Source organism: Alligator sinensis, unplaced genomic scaffold, assembly GCF_000455745.1.
Source record: "Alligator sinensis unplaced genomic scaffold, ASM45574v1 scaffold583_1, whole genome shotgun sequence".
Lineage (NCBI taxonomy): Eukaryota > Metazoa > Chordata > Crocodylia > Alligatoridae > Alligator > Alligator sinensis.
The window spans coordinates 2758083-2777483 of record NW_005841983.1 but is presented as its reverse complement, the minus strand read 5'-3'; the positions used below and the strand labels follow the sequence as shown (position 1 = coordinate 2777483).

Genomic DNA, 19401 nt, shown 5'->3' with positions numbered 1-19401 from the left:
AGCGGAAGCCGGATTCCTTCTGCTGGCCGGTGCCAACCCGGCCGGGCTCCTCCCATCCCCAGTAGCACGTGGGAAGCCAGCTACGTGCTGCTCCGGATGGGACAGAGCCGCCTGGGTCAGCGCCAGCCAGCAGAAGCCGCGGCGGAGCTGTGTGCTGCTCGGGACTGACCAGCGCAGGTAGGGGGAAAGGGCAGCTGAGCCCCTGCTCCTCCAGCTGGGCTCATCCTGAGGTTCATTTCATGTTTGTAAAATGCTTGGAGAGCCCCACATAGATGCACTACATAGAAATGTAAAATATATTTTGACTTATTTGGTTGGCACCTTGGGCTGAGATTTTCAAAGCTGAATCAAAAGGCCAACTTCCATTAAAAATGAATGGGATTTAGAGGGCTCCAAATCGTTTATGACAACTTTGTAACATGCCTATCTACTCCTTTTTGCAAATCTCAGCCATAGTTTGGAAGCTCAGCCAAAGAACATAAGAGCTTCTGAACATAAGAGTATAAAAAGTGCCATGCTTGGTCAGCCCCATGGTCCATCTACCTCAGTGTCCTGTCCCAAACAGTGGCAGAGGTGGATGCTATAGAGGGGGAGTTTTGAACTGGTTATGTAGACCCATTTCATTGTCACTTCCTGCAACTTCATTGGTGTCAAAGGTCACGTGACATCACTTCCTGATATGATAGCACTTCCTGCGAGGTCTTTGAATATGGCTCACCGGCCCACTAGGTGATAAAAAGTTTGTGATCCAGCCCCACATTCAAAAAGGTTGGACACCCCTGTTATATAAGGATGCCAGAGTCAGAATCACTTATCTGGAATGAAGAAGTTTCAGTTGCTGACTAGAACAGCTAAGCTAGATATAGGCTAGGCCATGAAAAATATTTGAGGCATTTAATTGTGCATAAACCCAGTTGTAGAACTTTCTTAAAATGACAGTTTTAGGCACTGTGTGTGGAAGTGCCGTGTGGAAAATGTTTTGATTTACCATGTGGACAGAAAGCAGTAAGAAATGGTTTCAAATGCAAAAGCAGGGAGATGAGAGAAAGTAGGAGATCCTTTGTATGACCTGAAGCTATTCACGCATTGTGTGTTTAGGCACAAATAACGCTTTTGGTTTGCAGGAAAAGTCTTGTATTCATGTCTAGTGCCTCTTCTACATAGGCTTTGCTTCTGAAGAAGCATCTGACTTTGTTTCATAGGACAGCTAAAAGGAATTCCGCAGCATCCAAAATTCTCCCTTTTGACATACGACTTTTTTATATTTAGTTTAATAAATTTAAGGCTAGAAGGGACTTCTAGGATCTACCTGAATAACTGGCCGTAGAATTTCTTTTTACCAGGGCTAAGTATCAAGCCTAAGTATTGGCAGTTGATGTAGAATGCATATTCTTAACAGGTGTTTGACCTCAAATTAAGATGCTAATTAATGGAGAATTTACTTCACATTCTTTGGTAATCTGTTCTCTGTCTAAAAACCTCACTGATAAACCACATCATATTAACAGCTCAGATTTTTCAGACTTCACCTATTTGTCTTTGTATTTTTAATACTTCTAACATGGGATATCCTCTGTCAAAGTTTGCACTTCTGATCTGTGAGAAATTTATGTCTTGATCTTGTCATCAGCAAACCAAGTGGACTGAACCTTATGTCTTTTATTGTCAAGTATGTACTACAGAGCATGAATCACGCTTGAATCTCATTTATGAACTTTCATGGATAGAAATTTAAACTCTTTAAGACAAAACTGAGTTTGATAGATCTAAAGGTATGTAAAATTAATGGGCAGCCTCTTCTTGCTGAACTTGCGAATGAATAAGGTTTCAAGTATTAAATGTCATTTTGAGAGTTATTTAAAATGTTTTTCACTGAACATTAGAACACTTGCAATAGTTTTCATTTGCTTTGTCAAGGATAATTATTTATATATATATAAAATATATATATATTTTTTGTAGACAATTATTGGAGACTTTCAGAAGGAGCAAGAGAAATTTGTCCAAGAACAACACACAAAAAAGTCAGGTATTGAATATCTGTTATTAAATGTGTAGGGCCATTTGTCTAAGCAAAAGTAACTTATGTCTGAATTTGATCACATTTAGCTAAGAGGTGCATAATTGACCTCAGTCTAAGCCTAATGCATTGAACAGAAAAAATGGCATATGGAAATAATGTTTAATTCACCATACTGGTATGACAAGATTGAATTAAGTGACTCTTGGGGTGAGATTAATTGATTGTTGTTGACATAAGCTGAAACAAGTTAACACTTCACAGCTAACCTGGCATGCATTTTCTATTAAGTTCATCAGAAATATATTACTCTAAAATTCATATAGTTGTAGGGCTGATTTCCTGTGAGTAATTCTATAAAGTGGAGACAGAAACACTAGATGACAGTTACCCGAGCTGTACCACTGGAATAACATGTTAATAAATGGAACAAAAAACAGGTTGACGGTACCCTGATAGCATTTCCTTAACTCCTCAAGGGAGGTGCTAAACTTGTGATGCAAGGAATAATTAATTACAGGTCATTATTTCATAAGTAACATGAATGCAGTCCTGCTTGGGTTTCCCAGCCATGTGCATTGACATCAGTGGGTCTGCTTGTGACTAAGAGAAGCAACAGTTGTTTCTTCTTTATATTTAGGTTGTTATTCTCTAACTTTTTAAAGCATTACTTGAATAGAAAAGTTTGTTCAAGTTTGACATAATTATTGATTCTATTTTAACCTAGAATATGTAGATGTTTATAAATGAATCGTGGTAAAATGTATCATATACTTTTCAACTATTAATATATAGTTCTATTCACAATGAAGAGATGTAGTCTCTGCTTTGGGTATGAGTAGTAGAGCATACCTTCTTCACTTATTCTTGGACTACAGAATCAATTGTTATAAAAAATTGTAATATATCTATAAGCACTTAAATAGCATCCCCTTCTTGTTTTCATTAATTTAACATTTTTCTTTCCCCGTAGCAAAAAATTGGTGAAATTTTGAGCATTTGAAATGGAGTCTCTAGTAAAGTATTCCAAAATATGAAACCCAAGCCAGTTTAAACCACTTGCAGTTTTTTCCAAATAGTTCAGCCAGTTGTACAACACAGCGCTTCCGTGAATGAATTGCGGCAGACCTGGTTAGAACATTTTAGAACTAAAACAAAATCTGATTGAAAAATGACAGCAACAAAAAAAAAGAGAATGCATATTCTTTTGTGTGCACGTGTGTATGAGACAAAGACCCATTTCTGGACATCATCTCCTATATATTGAGATTAATTTAATTAAAAAAGAAATGGAAGTAATCTACCCATGTAAACCCAGTTCTAAAACAGTTTTCTATCTTGTGGCATTGTATATTACTCTTAGTTAATTTAACATTTGCATATTGAAGTATAATTAAGCTTGAATTATATTTCTCCTCTTAACAACAGAAGCAGCAGTACCCCCTTGGGTAGATAGCAATGAAGAAGAAACCATTCAACAACAAATCTTGGCCTTATCAGCAGTAAGTTTCTTGTAGTGTTAAAGTTTTCTTTTGGTTTGATTACTTACTTACAGTAAGTTTAGTCTTGTGTTTTGATAAATGATATGGTGTGCATATACATGCAAACTTTACCTACAGAGTAGTGTTCATCAGGCCACCTGCTGTGTTCAGAAGTACTGTAAATAAGGTTGTGCCTGTGGTGGACCAGTAGGAGGCGCTCCTGCATTGAGCCACCCACCTCACTGCACCCAGCCACCTTCCAGGCTCCGAGTGCCTCCCTGGGGGCGCCTCACGTCTGGCTGACCCCCTTCCTGGAGCACACCCACTAGCCTGGGGGTTCCTCTGCCGTCACCCAGGGCTGGGCTTGATTCTGGCTCTGCGCACCCTGGGAAACACAGGCCTAGTAGCCCTCGAGGGTACTTGATTCACTTCAAGAACTTGGGATGCTTCCCTCAGTCAGAAGCACAAGTAGTGGTCTCCCTTAGTCAGCCGAACCAAGGGGACCCCAAGGCATAATCTAGACCCACTCCCAATAAGTCTCCCACACTAGATACAAAGGAGAACTTTATTGGTTACAAGGGGTAGGGTTGGAATAGGGTACAGGGTAGAGCAGTATCAGAGAAATCCCATAGAGCAAACTCCCATGTCTGGGTAGCCTTTGATCATGCATCCATGTTACTGCAAGCTGTATATCTAGTTAGATCTCAGGTAGCTTACTCAAGTATCATCCAGAGGCAGGTGGAGATGGTTCAGCTCTTCTCTGTCTCTGAGTCTTCCTCGTGCCTGCTGCCCCCTCCTCCTGGGCAGTCCTTAACTTATAGCCCTTGTAATCTCATTTACCTGGTCCAATGGAGGCCAGCACCTGTTGGCTGTCAGCCAACCAATTTGAAATGCATCACTAGTTGCTGGGCAGACTGGCAGTTCCTAGCTCCCCAGGGAGCCCAAGCCCCTCACCCAGGTATGTGATGCCAGTCATGTAGGCAGAGGGAGCAGGTTTCCCCCCTCCCTCAGAAATGTATCCAGCTCGGGTTACCTAAAGAGATAAGGTAAGGTGTGTATCCTCTGCTGGTCCCATCCTAGCCAAATTGTCACAGTGCAGAGTTTTTGGGGAGAAACAGAGGTGGCCTTCTGCCACAGTGCCTAAAGCAGTTTCTGAGCAAAAACAGATAAAAGTGTATCCTGTAACATGTTTTTATCTTTTATGGACAGTTTTATGCCACTGGCATTCAAATTTATGTTGAATGAGATGTAGTAGTAGTATTTGTTGAACATGATACCATTCATCTGTTAAAAACTTCTCTGTGGTTTTTTTCAAAGGACAAGCGGAACTTTCTGCGAGACCCTCCAGCAGGTGTTCAGTTTAATTTTGACTTTGATCAGATGTATCCTGTCGCCTTGGTAATGCTGCAAGAAGATGAGCTTCTGAACAGAATGAGATTTGATCTTGTTCCTAAACAGTAAGTAATTTCTGCTGATATTTGTGAACTATGTAACACGTCACATTTGCCTATTTTAATTTAACTTTTCTAAATTGTTCATCTTTCCTCTCCACCTCCTTCCACTGTTTTTCCTTTTCTCTACTGCGTGTGCAATGTTCATTAAATTAAGATTATATACAGTTAATCCTGAATATGCAGACTTTTGGGATTTAGTATAAGTATGCATTATTCACATCATAAATAACAAATTCTTGTATTATAAACCCTTTTTTAAAAAATTGAGTCAGAAAAATTATGCCTATTTGTCTGAAGTTGTTATAACCATTTTTAAGGTAGCTGCTTGAATAGATGAAGTAGATTTCTTCAGTTTAAATTTCAGTTTAAATTTCCTCAAAGCTCTACGATGACTTCTTATCAATTTGCTACTTTGAATAACCTTTTACTTTTCTATAAAATTAAGTTCAGTTTATAGGAATAGTTCTTATTAATAGACAGTGGACACTTCTGATACGTTTTTTGTAACATTCCTAATTTGTATTGAATTATTTATAAGTAACTAAACACAAAATGTTAAAAGCACATTTATTAATGTTGCTAAATCAAGCACTCAAAAGTTACAAAATGCCAGAAATGTAAGGTTGCACTCAGCAAAGGAATACACAGGTAGTAACTATATAAGAAAAGTTTGGCTTGAGTGACTTGTCTGACATCACATAGGACCAGGACCTCTAGCAGAAAAAGGAACTGAATCCACTTTCTCATGGCTCAGTCAACTGCCTTAAATATGAAACCATCCTTCATTTTCCTGCAAGTTCATTACACATCTTCCAGCTTCTACAACAAATGAGGCAGGGATCCTACAGACAACAGTCTCCTTCACTGCATAACTCCTTCATCCCCAGATCATCATTCCACCTGTGCACTGAATGAATAAGGTCTGTGGAAAAAACAGTAAGTGGTCATGTAAATAAAAACTGTCAAACTGCATACGTGCAAGAGAGCTGAATTAAGGCTGTATAGGCAAACGCAATTCTGGCACTTCCTAACTTTTCAATTTTTGGCTTAGCAACATTAATGCTCTTTTAACGTAGATATTTTGTGTTTACGTTTTTTCTATTATTATTATTATTATTATTATTATTATTACTTTTTTAAAGCAAGCTGCCCCTTTCCCTCCTCCACCCTGCCCTGCCTCCAGATTTTGTCACATATTGTAATACAGGCACCAACAGGGTTTCTCAGCAAGGTTTGAACACTTTTGATTTACATATGCCACACAAAACCTCTGTCTCTAGCTAATAGAGTAACTGATAGCAATGGTAGGTTGTTATCCTGACTGTAGACCAGCACTGGGCAGAGATAAGGCATGCTTTCTCAGGTGCTTGCACAGATATTTGCTGACAGCAAGGGAATAGTGAGACTGAAGAATCTTGGGTTGCATTCTAAGCTTGGAGCGGGGAGACATTAACTTCACTGTGCACAGGCCTTTCTTCCTGTTCCTTCCCAGACTTGATTCCTTCTAACCTGTTCAAGTCCAATCATATTGAGCATATGTAATTTGTCTTTTTTTTTTTTTTTAGCGTAACTTGGCCAAATGTGGATTTAGGCTGCATGCATCTGTCCAGATTTCTAGTCCTACCCCATGGCTTGGTGGGGGAGCCCCAGAGTTACTCATTAAATCAATTTTAATAATTTTTTGACATTGCAAAAAGTATTCTTCCTTAACCTCACTCTTAAAAAGCAGATGAATAATTTAGACTAGGAATTTAGAAGAGTTCAGCATGAAGCAGATAGTCCATGGAAATTTGAATCCAACCAGTCAGAGTGTTATAGAATATAAACAACTGCAAACAGGCTGAAAGGAGGATAAGCTGGACAACTTTAATTATAAGTGGGTCTGTTCACTCCACCTCCAATACACAAACCTTCTCAGTTCTTGGGACTGGACTGTACAGCATGATATTTTTTCCCCACTGGATTTTGTTTTGTTTCAATTTTTAAAGCATCTTACACAAAAATGTTTTGCTCAGTGGCACATATTCAAATCGCATCATGTCTTAAATAGCCATCTGTGTGCAATCTTGTTTTTACAAGGCCCTTTAACTTTAGTAATACATGTAGAACTGGACCTTTAGCTAAAGACTACCTTTATTTAACTGATATGATTTAGAAATGCTGCATATTGCAGTTTACCCTGAAAACAATTCTTGACTTTGTCGTGTAAAAGCACCAAGCAGGAAAAACCATGAGAGTAACATTTCTACTTGTGCAGCACCTGTTCAGAGAAGAGGTGAGCAAATGCTGTTCTCTGTATCTTAGATTTGCTGCCTTTCACAAATCTGATAAAGGTCCACGGTTGCCAGAATCAAACAAAGTTGTCATTACCTGACAACAAAGGGGCGAAATTCTTAGAGAAGCTGAGCCAACATCAGTGGTCACATTTATTTTTTTATTTGTTTTTCGTCTGCTGAAAAGTAGAACAGAGCAGTGGGAGCCTTCCAAGATAATGATGCATATCTGCATGTTATTGAGCTAATCTTAAAGAAATTTATGTCAAACTGAGATTAAGTGATGAATATCGAGCAGTAACTTAAGGAAAGAACATCATTATAACGGTAGATACTTCTAAGTTTTGTGTGTGCTGTCAGGTAGTCATAGTTAAGATTGTACTTCACATACTCCATGCAATAGAGAAAATGAAAATGTAGAGCCTTATGCTTCTTTCCCCAACCGTCTGTAGTTTTGACTTTGACTGTTTCAGCAGCAGCTGGTAAAGTGAATCTTCATGCTAACTGCAAAAAAAAAGTATCAAAACTTAGTTTGTTTCTCTACAGTGTAAAAGAGGAGGTGTTTTGGAGAAACTATTTCTATCGGGTCTCCCTAATTAAACAGTCTGCACAGCTCACTGCCCTGGCTGCTCAGCAACAAGCGGTAGGAAAGGAAGAGAACAACAGCAGAGAAGAGGTTGGACAACTCACAGGTACAGAAAGTATTTGTTCAACTCAGTAACTGGATTATTGAAAACAATATAACTTTTTTTTGTCACATTTATCTGTATACATCAAATTACCTCAAATCCTTTTTTAATTGGAGAACTTACGTGTACCATTTAAAGAGAGCTTCTTGAAAAAGAAAAATATATAGTTTCTGAAATAGGTCCCTCTTCAGGTTTCTTTAATGCGCACCTGAATCTCTCTCTACCTTTCTCCTATTTGCCTCCCTATTCATTGTGCATACTGTCTAAAACAGTAATTCTCAACCTTTTTAGACTCAAGGCACTCCTCAGAAAATACCAGTCATAGCTTTCATTCATTTCTTAACTACAGAAAAATAATAGAGCAATTTTTCTGCTACAGAGAACTCAGAAAGACCACAGCAGGTCAGAATTTTTTTGACACTGTGGATTCCTATTTGAAATTTCAAGGTTTACCTTGTGAACCATGTGTAGGTGCTTGCACATCTAACAGTGTGGTTTTTTGTGCAGAACCCTGCAGCACCCTTAGAAGAATAGTCTTACTTCAGTCCCGGGGAAGCTCTTTGAAAAAATTATCCAGGAGCACATCTGGGAGGGACCAGCAGGGGGGAGGATGCTCAAGGGCAACCAGCATGGGTTCATTAAGGGCAGGTCCTGTCAGACCAACCTGATAGCCTTCTGTGATCAGGTCACAAAAGCATTGGACGCAGGTGTCGTGGTGGATGTAGTCTTTCTGGACTTCAGCAAGGCCTTTGACACTGTCTCCCACCCCATTCTCATTAAAAAGCTAGGTGACTCTGGCATTGATGCCTACACAGTCAGATGGGTCGCAAATTGGCTAGGGGGCCGCACCCAGAGAGTGGTGGTGGACAGGTCATGTTCAACCTGGAGGGATGTGGGCAGTGGAATCCCCCAGGGCTCGGTCCTCAGCCCCGTACTGTTCAATTTCTTTATCAAAGACTTGGACAAGGGGGTGAAAAGCACCCTGTTCAAATTCGCTGACGACACCAAGATTTGGGGCGAGGTGGGCACGCTAGAAGGGAGGGACAGGATACAACTGGACCTGGACAGGTTACAGGGGTGGGCGAATGTGAATCGGATGGGATTCAATACTGACAAGTGCAGGATACTGCACTTAGGCAGGAAGAACCAGCAGCATACCTATAGGCTGAGGAACTCCCTTCTTGAAAGCACAGTGGCAGAAAGAGATCTTGGAATCATTATCAATTCTAAAATGAACATGGGCCACCAGTGTGAGGACACGGTCAGCAAAACTAACCGCACCTTGTCATGCATCCATAGATGCATCACGAGCAGGTCCAAGGAGGTGATCCTCCCCCTCTTTGCGGCACTGGTCAGGCCACAGTTGGAGTACTGCATCCAGTTCTGGGCGCCGCACTTCAGGGGGGATGTGGCCAGCATCGAGAGGGTCCAGAGGAGGGCCACTTGCATGATCAGGGGGCAGCAGGGCAGGCCCTATGAGGAGAGTCTACAGGACCTGAACCTGTTCAGCCTTCACAAGAAAAGGCTGAGAGGGGACCTGGTGGCTGTCTATAAACTTACGGGGGGGATCAGAGGGGAATGGATGAGACCCTGTTCCCCTGAATGCCGCCCAGAGTAACAAGGAATAATGGCCACAAGTTGATTGAGAGTAGGTTCAGGCTAGACATCAGGAGGGACTACTTCACAGTCAGGGTGGCCAGGATCTGGAACCAGCTTCCAAGGGAAGTGGTGCTGGCTCCTACCTTAGAGGTCTTTAAAAAGAGGCTTGATAACTACCTAGCTGGGGTCATATGAACTTAAACTTACTAGGGGTCATATGAGCCCAGTATTTATTCCTGCCCAGGGCAGGGGATCGGACTTGATGATCTGCTCAGGTCCCCTCCGACCCTACATCTGTGAATCTTGTGGCACCCTTGTTGTGTGTGAATCACTCATCTACAACCACTGCCTCAAGTTCCTGTCTTACATCTCCATCTTTGAGTCTCCTTGTGATCTGTTTTCCATCCTCTCTGTTTACCTTAGAACTACACTCACCAAGTCACTAGTGACCAGTTTTGACTAATATTCAGGGCTCCTTTTTCATACTTACTCTCTTTGGTCTCAACTGTTTTTTATTCATTGATCATTACTTTCTTGAATCTACATCTCTGGTTTTCAGAACTCTGTTCCCCCTGCTTTGTGAACTGCCTTTTCTGTTTCAGCAGTGCATTCTGTTCTCTTCTACTCTTTCTGCCATGTCAGAAATCTCAGTCCTTTGCTGCCTCCTGTTGCCTATCTACACTCACTCTCATCTGCTCAGTGGCTGCAGCCACCACTTTTTTTGCTAATGACTCATAAATCTGCTCTCCAACATTGCTTAATTCTGTATCTCCATGTGAATCTGACCTCTCTTCCTGGACATTGTGCCATCAATTTAAATTTAATTTGGTCCAAATTGTGACTCCCTGCTCTTTTCTTTCTTTGTTCTATTTTTCTCCATTATTGATAATGTCACTCTCCAGCTTATCAGATTTGTAACTGGAGTAACAGTATTACTGTTGCTGTTGCTATTTACATTAATATTCCTTTTCTTCTGTTGCACTAAAACTGTTCTCTAGGGCCTTTCCCATTTTGGCTCCCTTCAAATGTAGTTACTAAGATCATTGTCTTGTTCCATCATTTTGAATGTCATTCGGTAACTTTCACAGCTGTATCAAATTGTTTTCATCTTTATCTTTTTAACACACTTTATATCGGGGTGGGCAAAATGTGGCCCAGGGGCCAGATGCAGCCCACCAGGCCATTCTGTTCGGCCTGCGGGTCCCCTAAAAAATTTAGAAAATTAATATTAATCTGCCCTGGGCTGCCTCTCATGCAGCCCTCAATGGCTTGCCTAAACTCAGTAAGTGGCCGTCTGCCCAAAATAATTGCCCGACCCTGCTTTACCTACTCTAGCCTACCATATTCCTTGTCTTCCATTCTTGTGTCTCATCACATTGTTTCTCCATTCCACCAAGAGGACTACCTCCATTTTCCATCTGTGTTTTTCTTACAGGCACCTTTGTGCTTTATTCTACATAACCCCCTGTGTATAAAGTACCCCCTTGAATTGGTTGATTAAGCCACTGTTTCCCTCATCCTTCCTCAGGATCCCATTCTACTCTGGAAAAATGTCAACTGATAACAACCAGAAAGACAATCTGATAGAGACTTCCAGTTTTCACTGGGTTGTATTTTTTGGTGGGGGGAGGAAGGTTGTTGTATGAGTGTTTGTTTTAGTTTATAGTTTTACTTAAAGATAGGTCACCATCTTAGGAACATCTAGCTTTGCACCTATGTGGCCTCTGTAAATACAGATTCTCACCGCTGTTCCCTTGGTCTTATTTATCTTTTTTCCTTCTGATTAGTTCATCACATCTGTCTGCTATGTTTTGTCTTAAATAATTTTGTAAGCACTAAAGGGCAGAGATTCTTTCGCTCTGTTTAACAATGCCTACCACTGTGTGTGGAAAGGGGACAGAAATCTTGGTTGGGATGTCGTAGCTGATACTATAATACTACTACTGCTTTTTTAATTGTTTAAATTATACAAAGTTTAGAGATCTTCCCCCTTAGCGTAGCCAAATATAACCTTTGAGAGAGAGGGGGTTTTTTGTGTCTGTCTTAGGGTCCTGGTTGTTGGGTTTCACCTCTCTTGTAAAAAAGGTTGAAAACATAACAAATTTTTTTTTCAGTTTCTACCCCCTACTGCTTCAGTAAGCCAGTTTCAAGAAATGAACAGTTGCTACTAACATAGCTGTGTGATTGGGCCTTGAAAAGAGAGAATTCTGACATTAAACAAAGACTTTCTTTTGCCAAGTTAAATTTAAGCATCTTAGATGCCACCCAAGAGTTTACGATCTGTCAGCTTAGGCTTTTATAGTAACTAACACATTGAAGATCCCAATTTTGGCTGGAGTCCGAGTGCTGTTGCAAATGAAATAATATATAACAACCAATGTAACATTATTTTCTGAGGAGCTCACCAGTCTCAGACTTCTGCTGCCTCTCCTCACTATGCTTTTCGCAGGTAATTCTGGCTGCTAGGGTGTTTAGTAGTCTGCTACTTAAAGGACTATTATTTGATAGAGAATCCTTTATTCAGAAGTTTGTGGAAGGCAAGGTACACTGCACTTTGCTAAAATCTCAAATTTCTATGAACAGATCTTAACACTGCCCCTAGAGATGAAAATGTATCCTCTGTTCTGTCATCTGTTGGTCAAAGTTCTTTCAGCAAGTGTTAAATAAAGGGGCCTTCTAGCGGGACTTTCAGGAGTTAGGCATCATTCTGTAGACTGCAAAGTGTTTTCCATTTGATGCCAAACTAGTCATCCGGTTCCAGAGGGTGTTCCTTCCTGATATAACCCAGCAAACAATTTCTCCCCCAAGTCAACTCTGTCAGTTCATTTCCTCTAGTTTTGTTTCCATCTTTCTCTTTCTTGGGAGCTGCAATGGTTCCAAATTGTTTTACTTGTAGAGAATCAAAGAATTTCTCAATTTCAGTTTTTCAGTGAAAACTGGTTTGTTTTTTTTTCCTAACAAAGATGAATCAAGAGAACCTGCACAGCAAAATAATTGAGTAATTTCTGGGCATGAGGTCTTGTAACAAGATGTATGAGTTTGAAAGCATTTTCTTTTATGGTGGTGATGTCCCAGGAAGGTACTGGGTTGTAGGAGCCAGTCTCCACCTTTACTTGACATATTGGAACTGATTTCAATTGATAGAGCCTGTTAACACAATGCATCCAAGGAATCATCTATGAGGTCCCTTCTGACCCTAGCATCTATGAATCTATGACTGTGGTCCAAGATATTCTTCCTTGATTTGTTCCCTTATATTGATAAGCCTCTCCAGGGTTGACCCAGGGTTCTTGGCTGAGTCTGATTTCTAGAGTCCTAGGATCCTCTCAAGCAGTAAAACTTCAGATCTTGGATTCTAGATTGGTCCTTTAAGGGAGTCTACCAGCTCTGAAGACTCATTCATATACTGGACCTTATCTGGATCTTTGTTTATTTTGTTTGTTCTCCAGTTTGACTTAGGATTTCATGCTATGGAAACGTTGAGGGTATAGATGCCTGAAGTTTTTCATCTTGAATTTCATTTTAAAAATAGGAACACCATGGAAAAGAATAGTTCTGTGTTCAATTCACATCCTTATTTTTAATGTCAATATTCCCTCCATACCTGAACTTGACCTTTCAATATGTGTATTTCCTGAAGTAAGAAATGGTATTTCCTTTAATCAAATTAATGCTTTTTTCTCTCTTTCTAGAAACAGTTCGGCCCAAAACGCCACCTATTACTATCAAATCTCAACTGAAATCACAAGAGGTGAAAATACTATTGTTTTATCTGATGTGTAGTGCATCAAATTTTCATTTAAGACATAATCACATAAGCTTTGAGGGAGTTTTTATGTGTTTGTCATATTTGGAGACAGTAGGGTTGCCTCATAAAATATTTACATATACAGCAATGATACTTCTGGAAATTTATATTAAAGCTATTATATTATATGTGGGCCATATAAACTGTGTTGTCATAGTGACACTTTATTATGACAATGACAACTTTGCTTGGCACTGCAGAAATCATAATTTTGGGGAGAGCTAAGGACATTTATTTACAGATTACGTTATTGATGCCAGAGAAATCTTAGACAGTGATGAAGCCATAAATATGTCTGGGGGCAATAATTTAAAGCTATTATATTATATGTGGGCCATATAAACTGTGTTGTCATAGTGACACTTTATTATGACAATGACAACTTTGCTTGGCACTGCAGAAATCATAATTTTGGGGAGAGCTAAGGACATTTATTTACAGATTACGTTATTGATGCCAGAGAAATCTTAGACAGTGATGAAGCCATAAATATGTCTGGTGGCAATAATATTTAATATGGCAATGGTAATATTTATTTAAAATACAGATCAGTGTTTCTGAAGGTTGTAAATCTTTGTATAAAAATAAATAGCCCAGAAGTTCACTCTCCTCCGTCTCTTTCCTGCTAAATTTAACAAGAAAGATTTCCAAAGAGGAATCCTACTATAACTCTTTCTCTTGCAGTTTGTTTTTCTTTTTAACTGTCTGATCGATTAATATAAATATTTTTGCTACTGCTGAATTATTTTAAAATTTGTTATCCTTTTTAAATAAGTGTTAAACTGAAATACAATTTTCAGTGGAAAACTAATGAAAAATCATATGAAAGTAGTCATTTTTCAAACTCATAACAAATATCTTTTCCATTAAAAAACAAAAATCTGTTGGAGCAGGGGTCAGCAACCTCTGGCCTGTGGAGCTATTTGATCTGGCCTGCAGACTCCAGGCTTTGGCAGCAGTTGCTTTCCTATGCTACTGCGGGGAATATCACTGGCGTTGGACACTTTCCACACCAGTGGCTTTTGACTTGAACTAGGTCAGTCCCACAGCCTTAAAGTTGCTAACCACTGCATTAGAAAGAACAGTCTTGGATGTGTAGTAATTGACAGAATCAGCAGTTGTTTTATTTGTAATTTGGTGACTAGTTCAAGTTATGGAAGAGAGATTCCGACCAGTGAGTACTTTTGGCAAATATCTTTCCTTCCTTATCTTCCACAAATCAATCATCCCAGGATGAGGAGGAGATTTCCACCAGTCCAGGCGTGTCAGAATTTGTGAGTGATGCTTTTGATGCCTGTAACCTGAATCAGGAGGACCTAAGGAAGGGAATGGAACAACTGGTGCTTGACAACAAGGAAGAGAAGACTTCCACAGCTGAAGGTAAAACAAAAATTAATGCTAATAAAATAAATATTTCTCAAACGTTTTATTATGCTTATCCTATGTATTAAAATTATGATAGAGTGTTACTAGGTTCCAAAAGATGGAATATTCTAGTTTCTAGCATTTGCTAGGTTTGAAATAACCAAATCATTTAAACTTGGACTTGTAACATTCAGAGGCAGCAATACCGAACATTTCAAAAGCCAGTTTCTCCCTAGTTCTCTCTGTCTTGGACCTAGTCACCATCAAAAAAGGGTAGAAGGACAGTAATGGCTTTTGGATCACCTTTTGCCCTAAAGCATGAAATTGCCAGCCTTTATCCCATGATTATATGAGCTTTCCTAGCTACAAATTGTAATAGGAAAAATTGTCCATTACATTTTAAAAATTGCCAGTGGTTTTGTTTGACTTTTTGAGAGCTAGTGGACTCCACAAACTTATCTTTATTCATTCATAATACTTGAGTTGACAATAATGTGTAGTTTCAGTGCAGCATAGCTTCTTTTTCTTTGTTTGTGAAGAAAGCTAGAAGGTTGACAGCAACTTCTTTCCACTGTGCTACTACAGCAGTTTGAAAAATGATCTTGTCTGTTGGAGCAAAACATTTTTGTGTTGTGCTGAGCTGGAGAATAGATCAAATGTAATGAATACCTTAAATCTTTATTTTGCTGTAGCATATTCTAGTGTGAAGGAGTCCCGCTCCAATTCTTAGCTTTTGATCTTTTTGGACCTGTTTTAGGTGAAAGTTATGAGCTTTGCATTTCTAGGTCTCTAATCTAAAGCTGCCCAAGCGAAGTAGCCTCAATGCAGATTTAGCTAGCTATAAACTAATTTATTTATGGCTGCTTTTCCTTGTAGAAGAGACTGCAGATTGGGAAAAGGAGCTACAGCAAGAGCTTCAAGAGTTTGAAGTAGTAACAGAATCAGAAAAACGTGATGACAACTGGGATAAAGAAATAGAGGAAATGCTGCAAGAAGAAAATTAACCAATTTCCTGAAATCACTATAACCCATGAACATTTTCTGAAAAACTGATACGGATCATTGCCTTTCTGTTTGCATCTGAAAGACCTTCACGAAATGCAAAAAACCTAAAATCATTAAAAGTCCGTATGGGGATACAACCAGCACTGTTCTGTTCTTTGTAAGAACAGTTTTGAACTTTGATCACTCTTCTTAAAATAGGACTGCAGGTGATAAATAATAATCAAAAGTGGTAACATTGTTATATGAAATTACAGTTTAGTTTGAATTATAATTTTAGAGGGCCAAAATGTGCTGCTAGGCTGTGCTAGGGGATTTGTAAATCTAAAACATTCTCAACTGAAGCTTATTTACAGTTCTCTGGTGGTGACATAAAAATCGAATGGTATCTGACTAACTTTATTCCTTCAAGTAACTGTATTTCATCATGTTTGCACTCTGCTCCTGTATTATTTGTATATATGTACCAGTTATTAAGGTACTTGCAGCATTAGCTTCTGTTTAAAATTTACCTTCCTAAGAGAACGTATGGCGCCAAAGAATTTATAGAAAGTCTTATCAGATAACTTTTCCTTATAATGATTTGTTTTTTAAAAAAGCTTTTACTAATCCAGACTCCAAAAAATACTGATCAGTATTGGTTAGATTTGGTATAACTGCCCAACATTTGAATGACTAGATAAGAAGACAGTTCCTACTTTTCCTGGTCTAATACATTATCATCTTAAACCATCATGTGAAGGTATTTCCTTTCGCCCAAGGCAGAAATGGTTTAATAATGTTCTGTCTTCAAATTATTATTAATTTTCATCTCAGTTCTGCTGCCTGGATTAGCACAAATTTAAATATTTCTACTTTATTTTAAGTGCTGAACTTCCATATTTTTGGCTTGGTTTGGGCATCTTTATTTAATATTGTAGATATTTATACAGTTTACTTCCTTCTGAACAGCAGTACTGGAATACAACGGACCATGGTTGGATACTTAAATGTATGTAGATTTCCACATTGTACTTCTCTTTTGGGAGGCTGGTCATTAAACTTAAACAAAAATGTAGTTTCTTTTTCAAAAACTGAGGTTTGAGTTTGTTTCCCATTCTAGACAGATGGATTTTACTGATGGGATTTAAGCTTAAACTTAATGTCTTATTCCCATAAGAATTCAGTTTGCCATTCACTCCACAATAATGGCTGTACGGAGTGACTTATCTTTTGAAATGTAGAATTATGCTACCCTTTCTGAAAACGTCGTGTTATGGCTTTCAGGGAACTCAAAGTAAAAAGGAATGTTCTTATAATTTTATTTATCTAATGAGAACAATTTAACCTTGTGTACATTTCATCCAGTAGGTTTTGCTGAACTTAATGATATTTAAAAGAACACTATTGACTTGTTTAGGCCAGGAAATGTAATTCCCTTTTAAAATTGCCAATTTCTCCTTACGTTTTTCTCATTACATTGTATATTTGCAAGGAAAATTCCCCTTAAATGCTTTCGTTGACCACAAATAAACATCGCAGAGGTCTTTTTAGTATAGTACTTTTTTTCTTTATGGCTATGGATACATTGCAGAACATGTTCATGTACAAGAATGGTAAATGTCTTTCCTTAAGAGAAGTGTGGGATTTGGTGCTACCTTTCCCACATTAGAAGTATGAGATCATAATATAATTTCCAGAGACAAAGACCTGTCCTGGGCTCATCCCATGAAGAATTTGCTACTAATATGAGAATGCTGGGCTAAGACTCTGATTTTTATTGATGAGACCTGCTTAGTACTGTCTTCCCAGGGATCCTGCAGCTTGTAGAGGAGACTTGATGTTGCATATTTTCCTTTTTTCTGCATTATAATGATCTGAATGACACGAAGCATTTGGCAACTCCTCTGTAGACACTTCGGTTGAGGTAAGTCAACTGGTCAAATCTAGATTGTAGAACAAGAGAGTGAAAATTAGGTAATCCAAATAAAGGATAGGGTAGCTCTGGATGTGGTTTTACAAGGTAGCAGATGATTGCAGAATTAAATAAAACTTGAGAGAAATCAGAAAATAAAGATGGAATATCATAGACAAATTAGAGCAATGGTGTTAAAGAAATTTGGCCTGCAGAACCATTCCATCTGGCCCACCAATAGACAACTGGCCACCAGAAGTTGGGAGGCATGACCAGTGGAACGTGGCCTGCCACAAAATTTGGGGACTCTGGACGCTGATAGAATTGCTATCAGTAGCCAGAGGGGAAGGAGAAATGAGGACTGTACAAATAGAGTCCTTGCTTGCCCCACTGCTGCCCGCTCCCCAGTATATGCTACAGCTTGTTCCTGGACTTTCACTGCCCAGCCTGCAATACCGCTCCCCCTCAAACTTGTGCCGCTGGCCCCAGATCTAGACCTACCTCAGTTGCTGATGGCTCCATGGATCTGGTCTAGGAGGAACCCCTGTGGTCTGGATCTGGCCAAGGATGAGTTTGACATTCCTGAATTAGAATGTCTTGTGGAAAGCAACAAAAATGATTAAAGATCTAGGAAACACAACTTTTGAGAAAATATTAATAAACCAGGATTATTTAGTCTGTAGAAGAGAAGGCTGAGAGTGGTTTTAGCCTTCAAATACCTGACGGGTGGTTACTTTGTGGCTGCTTTCCATAGCACCTTAAATTGAATGTGTGCTGGGGTAGCGCCATCATGCAACTTGATCTGTCATCATCTGGTCCAGGGTCTTGGGTTGTTGGGAGCCAGCTGGGCTGCACACATGGCTTTCTGACATCACCAGCATGAGAATCCCTGGATCAGGCAGTCTCTCCTGGATCCCCAGACCTCAGCACACTAGGACCTTAAATCGTGTGTCAGCTGAGTTCCACATGAAGTTTTCTGACATCCCAGTGCATGGGGATTTGGGATGGCCCCCATGCAGTCCTAGGGCTGAAACTAACAATCATCTGATAGTCTCAGCCCTGAAACCAAGCTGATTCATACCAAATTATAGGCATCTGGCTTTCAACTTGCCAGTGCAGGGGGAGACCCAGGATCATTATCCCAGGCTCCTCTAGTACTGGAAAGTGGTAATTTCGCTACTGGGATCTGATCTCAACAATCACACTTCCTGCTATGCACTTGTAATATGGCAGGGGGCATGGTTGTTGGGATTGGGGATCAGATCTCATCGCACCGTTAAATGATTCTGTGCCAGGGGCCTGAAATTGCAACAAGGGAAATTTAGGTTGGATATTAGAACTTTCTAACTATGAGAGTGATTAAGCATTGGAACAGATTACCTTGAGAGGCTGCGTAATCCCCATCCTTAGGAGTTTTTAACAAATGCTCATCTGGAACGGTTTAGACACAGGATGATCCTGTCTTGGGTAGGTGGTTTGACCAGATGACTTTCTAAAGTACCTTCCACCCTTACTTTTCTCTGAGACTTGTATGGAATACAGTCAGAATATCATATTTGGGAATATGTCCCTTTTTAAAACTTTGGTTCTGTGGGCTGCTAGTGTTTAACTGACATTTACATTGTTTATTGAATAGTACCAATTCCAGTATAGTTACTATTCTTATCCCTGATTAAAAAAATGCATATAGCCTTGCAGAGTATTACAAAAATATGTCACCATGTTAACACAGGGTTTTTGTAGCATGTTAATTATTTTATTTCCCTGTGCACTTTCATAGATTCAGGCAAAAAGTTTACGTTAAGGGAAGAATATG

General features: G+C 39.4%; 1 protein-coding gene across 1 annotated transcript in view; it reads left to right on the top strand.

The window, feature by feature from the left end:
* Positions 1-17226, top strand: part of SYAP1 (synapse associated protein 1) — a 42588-nt gene extending 25362 nt beyond the window's left edge. Inside the window, exons 4-10 of the mRNA XM_025201102.1 lie at positions 1963-2029; positions 3449-3522; positions 4819-4958; positions 7775-7920; positions 13209-13267; positions 14557-14704; positions 15566-17226. Of these exons, the coding sequence (XP_025056887.1) occupies positions 1963-2029; positions 3449-3522; positions 4819-4958; positions 7775-7920; positions 13209-13267; positions 14557-14704; positions 15566-15693 (762 nt within the window). The 3' untranslated portion in view covers positions 15694-17226. The remainder of the gene's footprint in view (positions 1-1962; positions 2030-3448; positions 3523-4818; positions 4959-7774; positions 7921-13208; positions 13268-14556; positions 14705-15565) is intronic.
* Positions 17227-19401: the final 2175 nt, after the last annotated feature.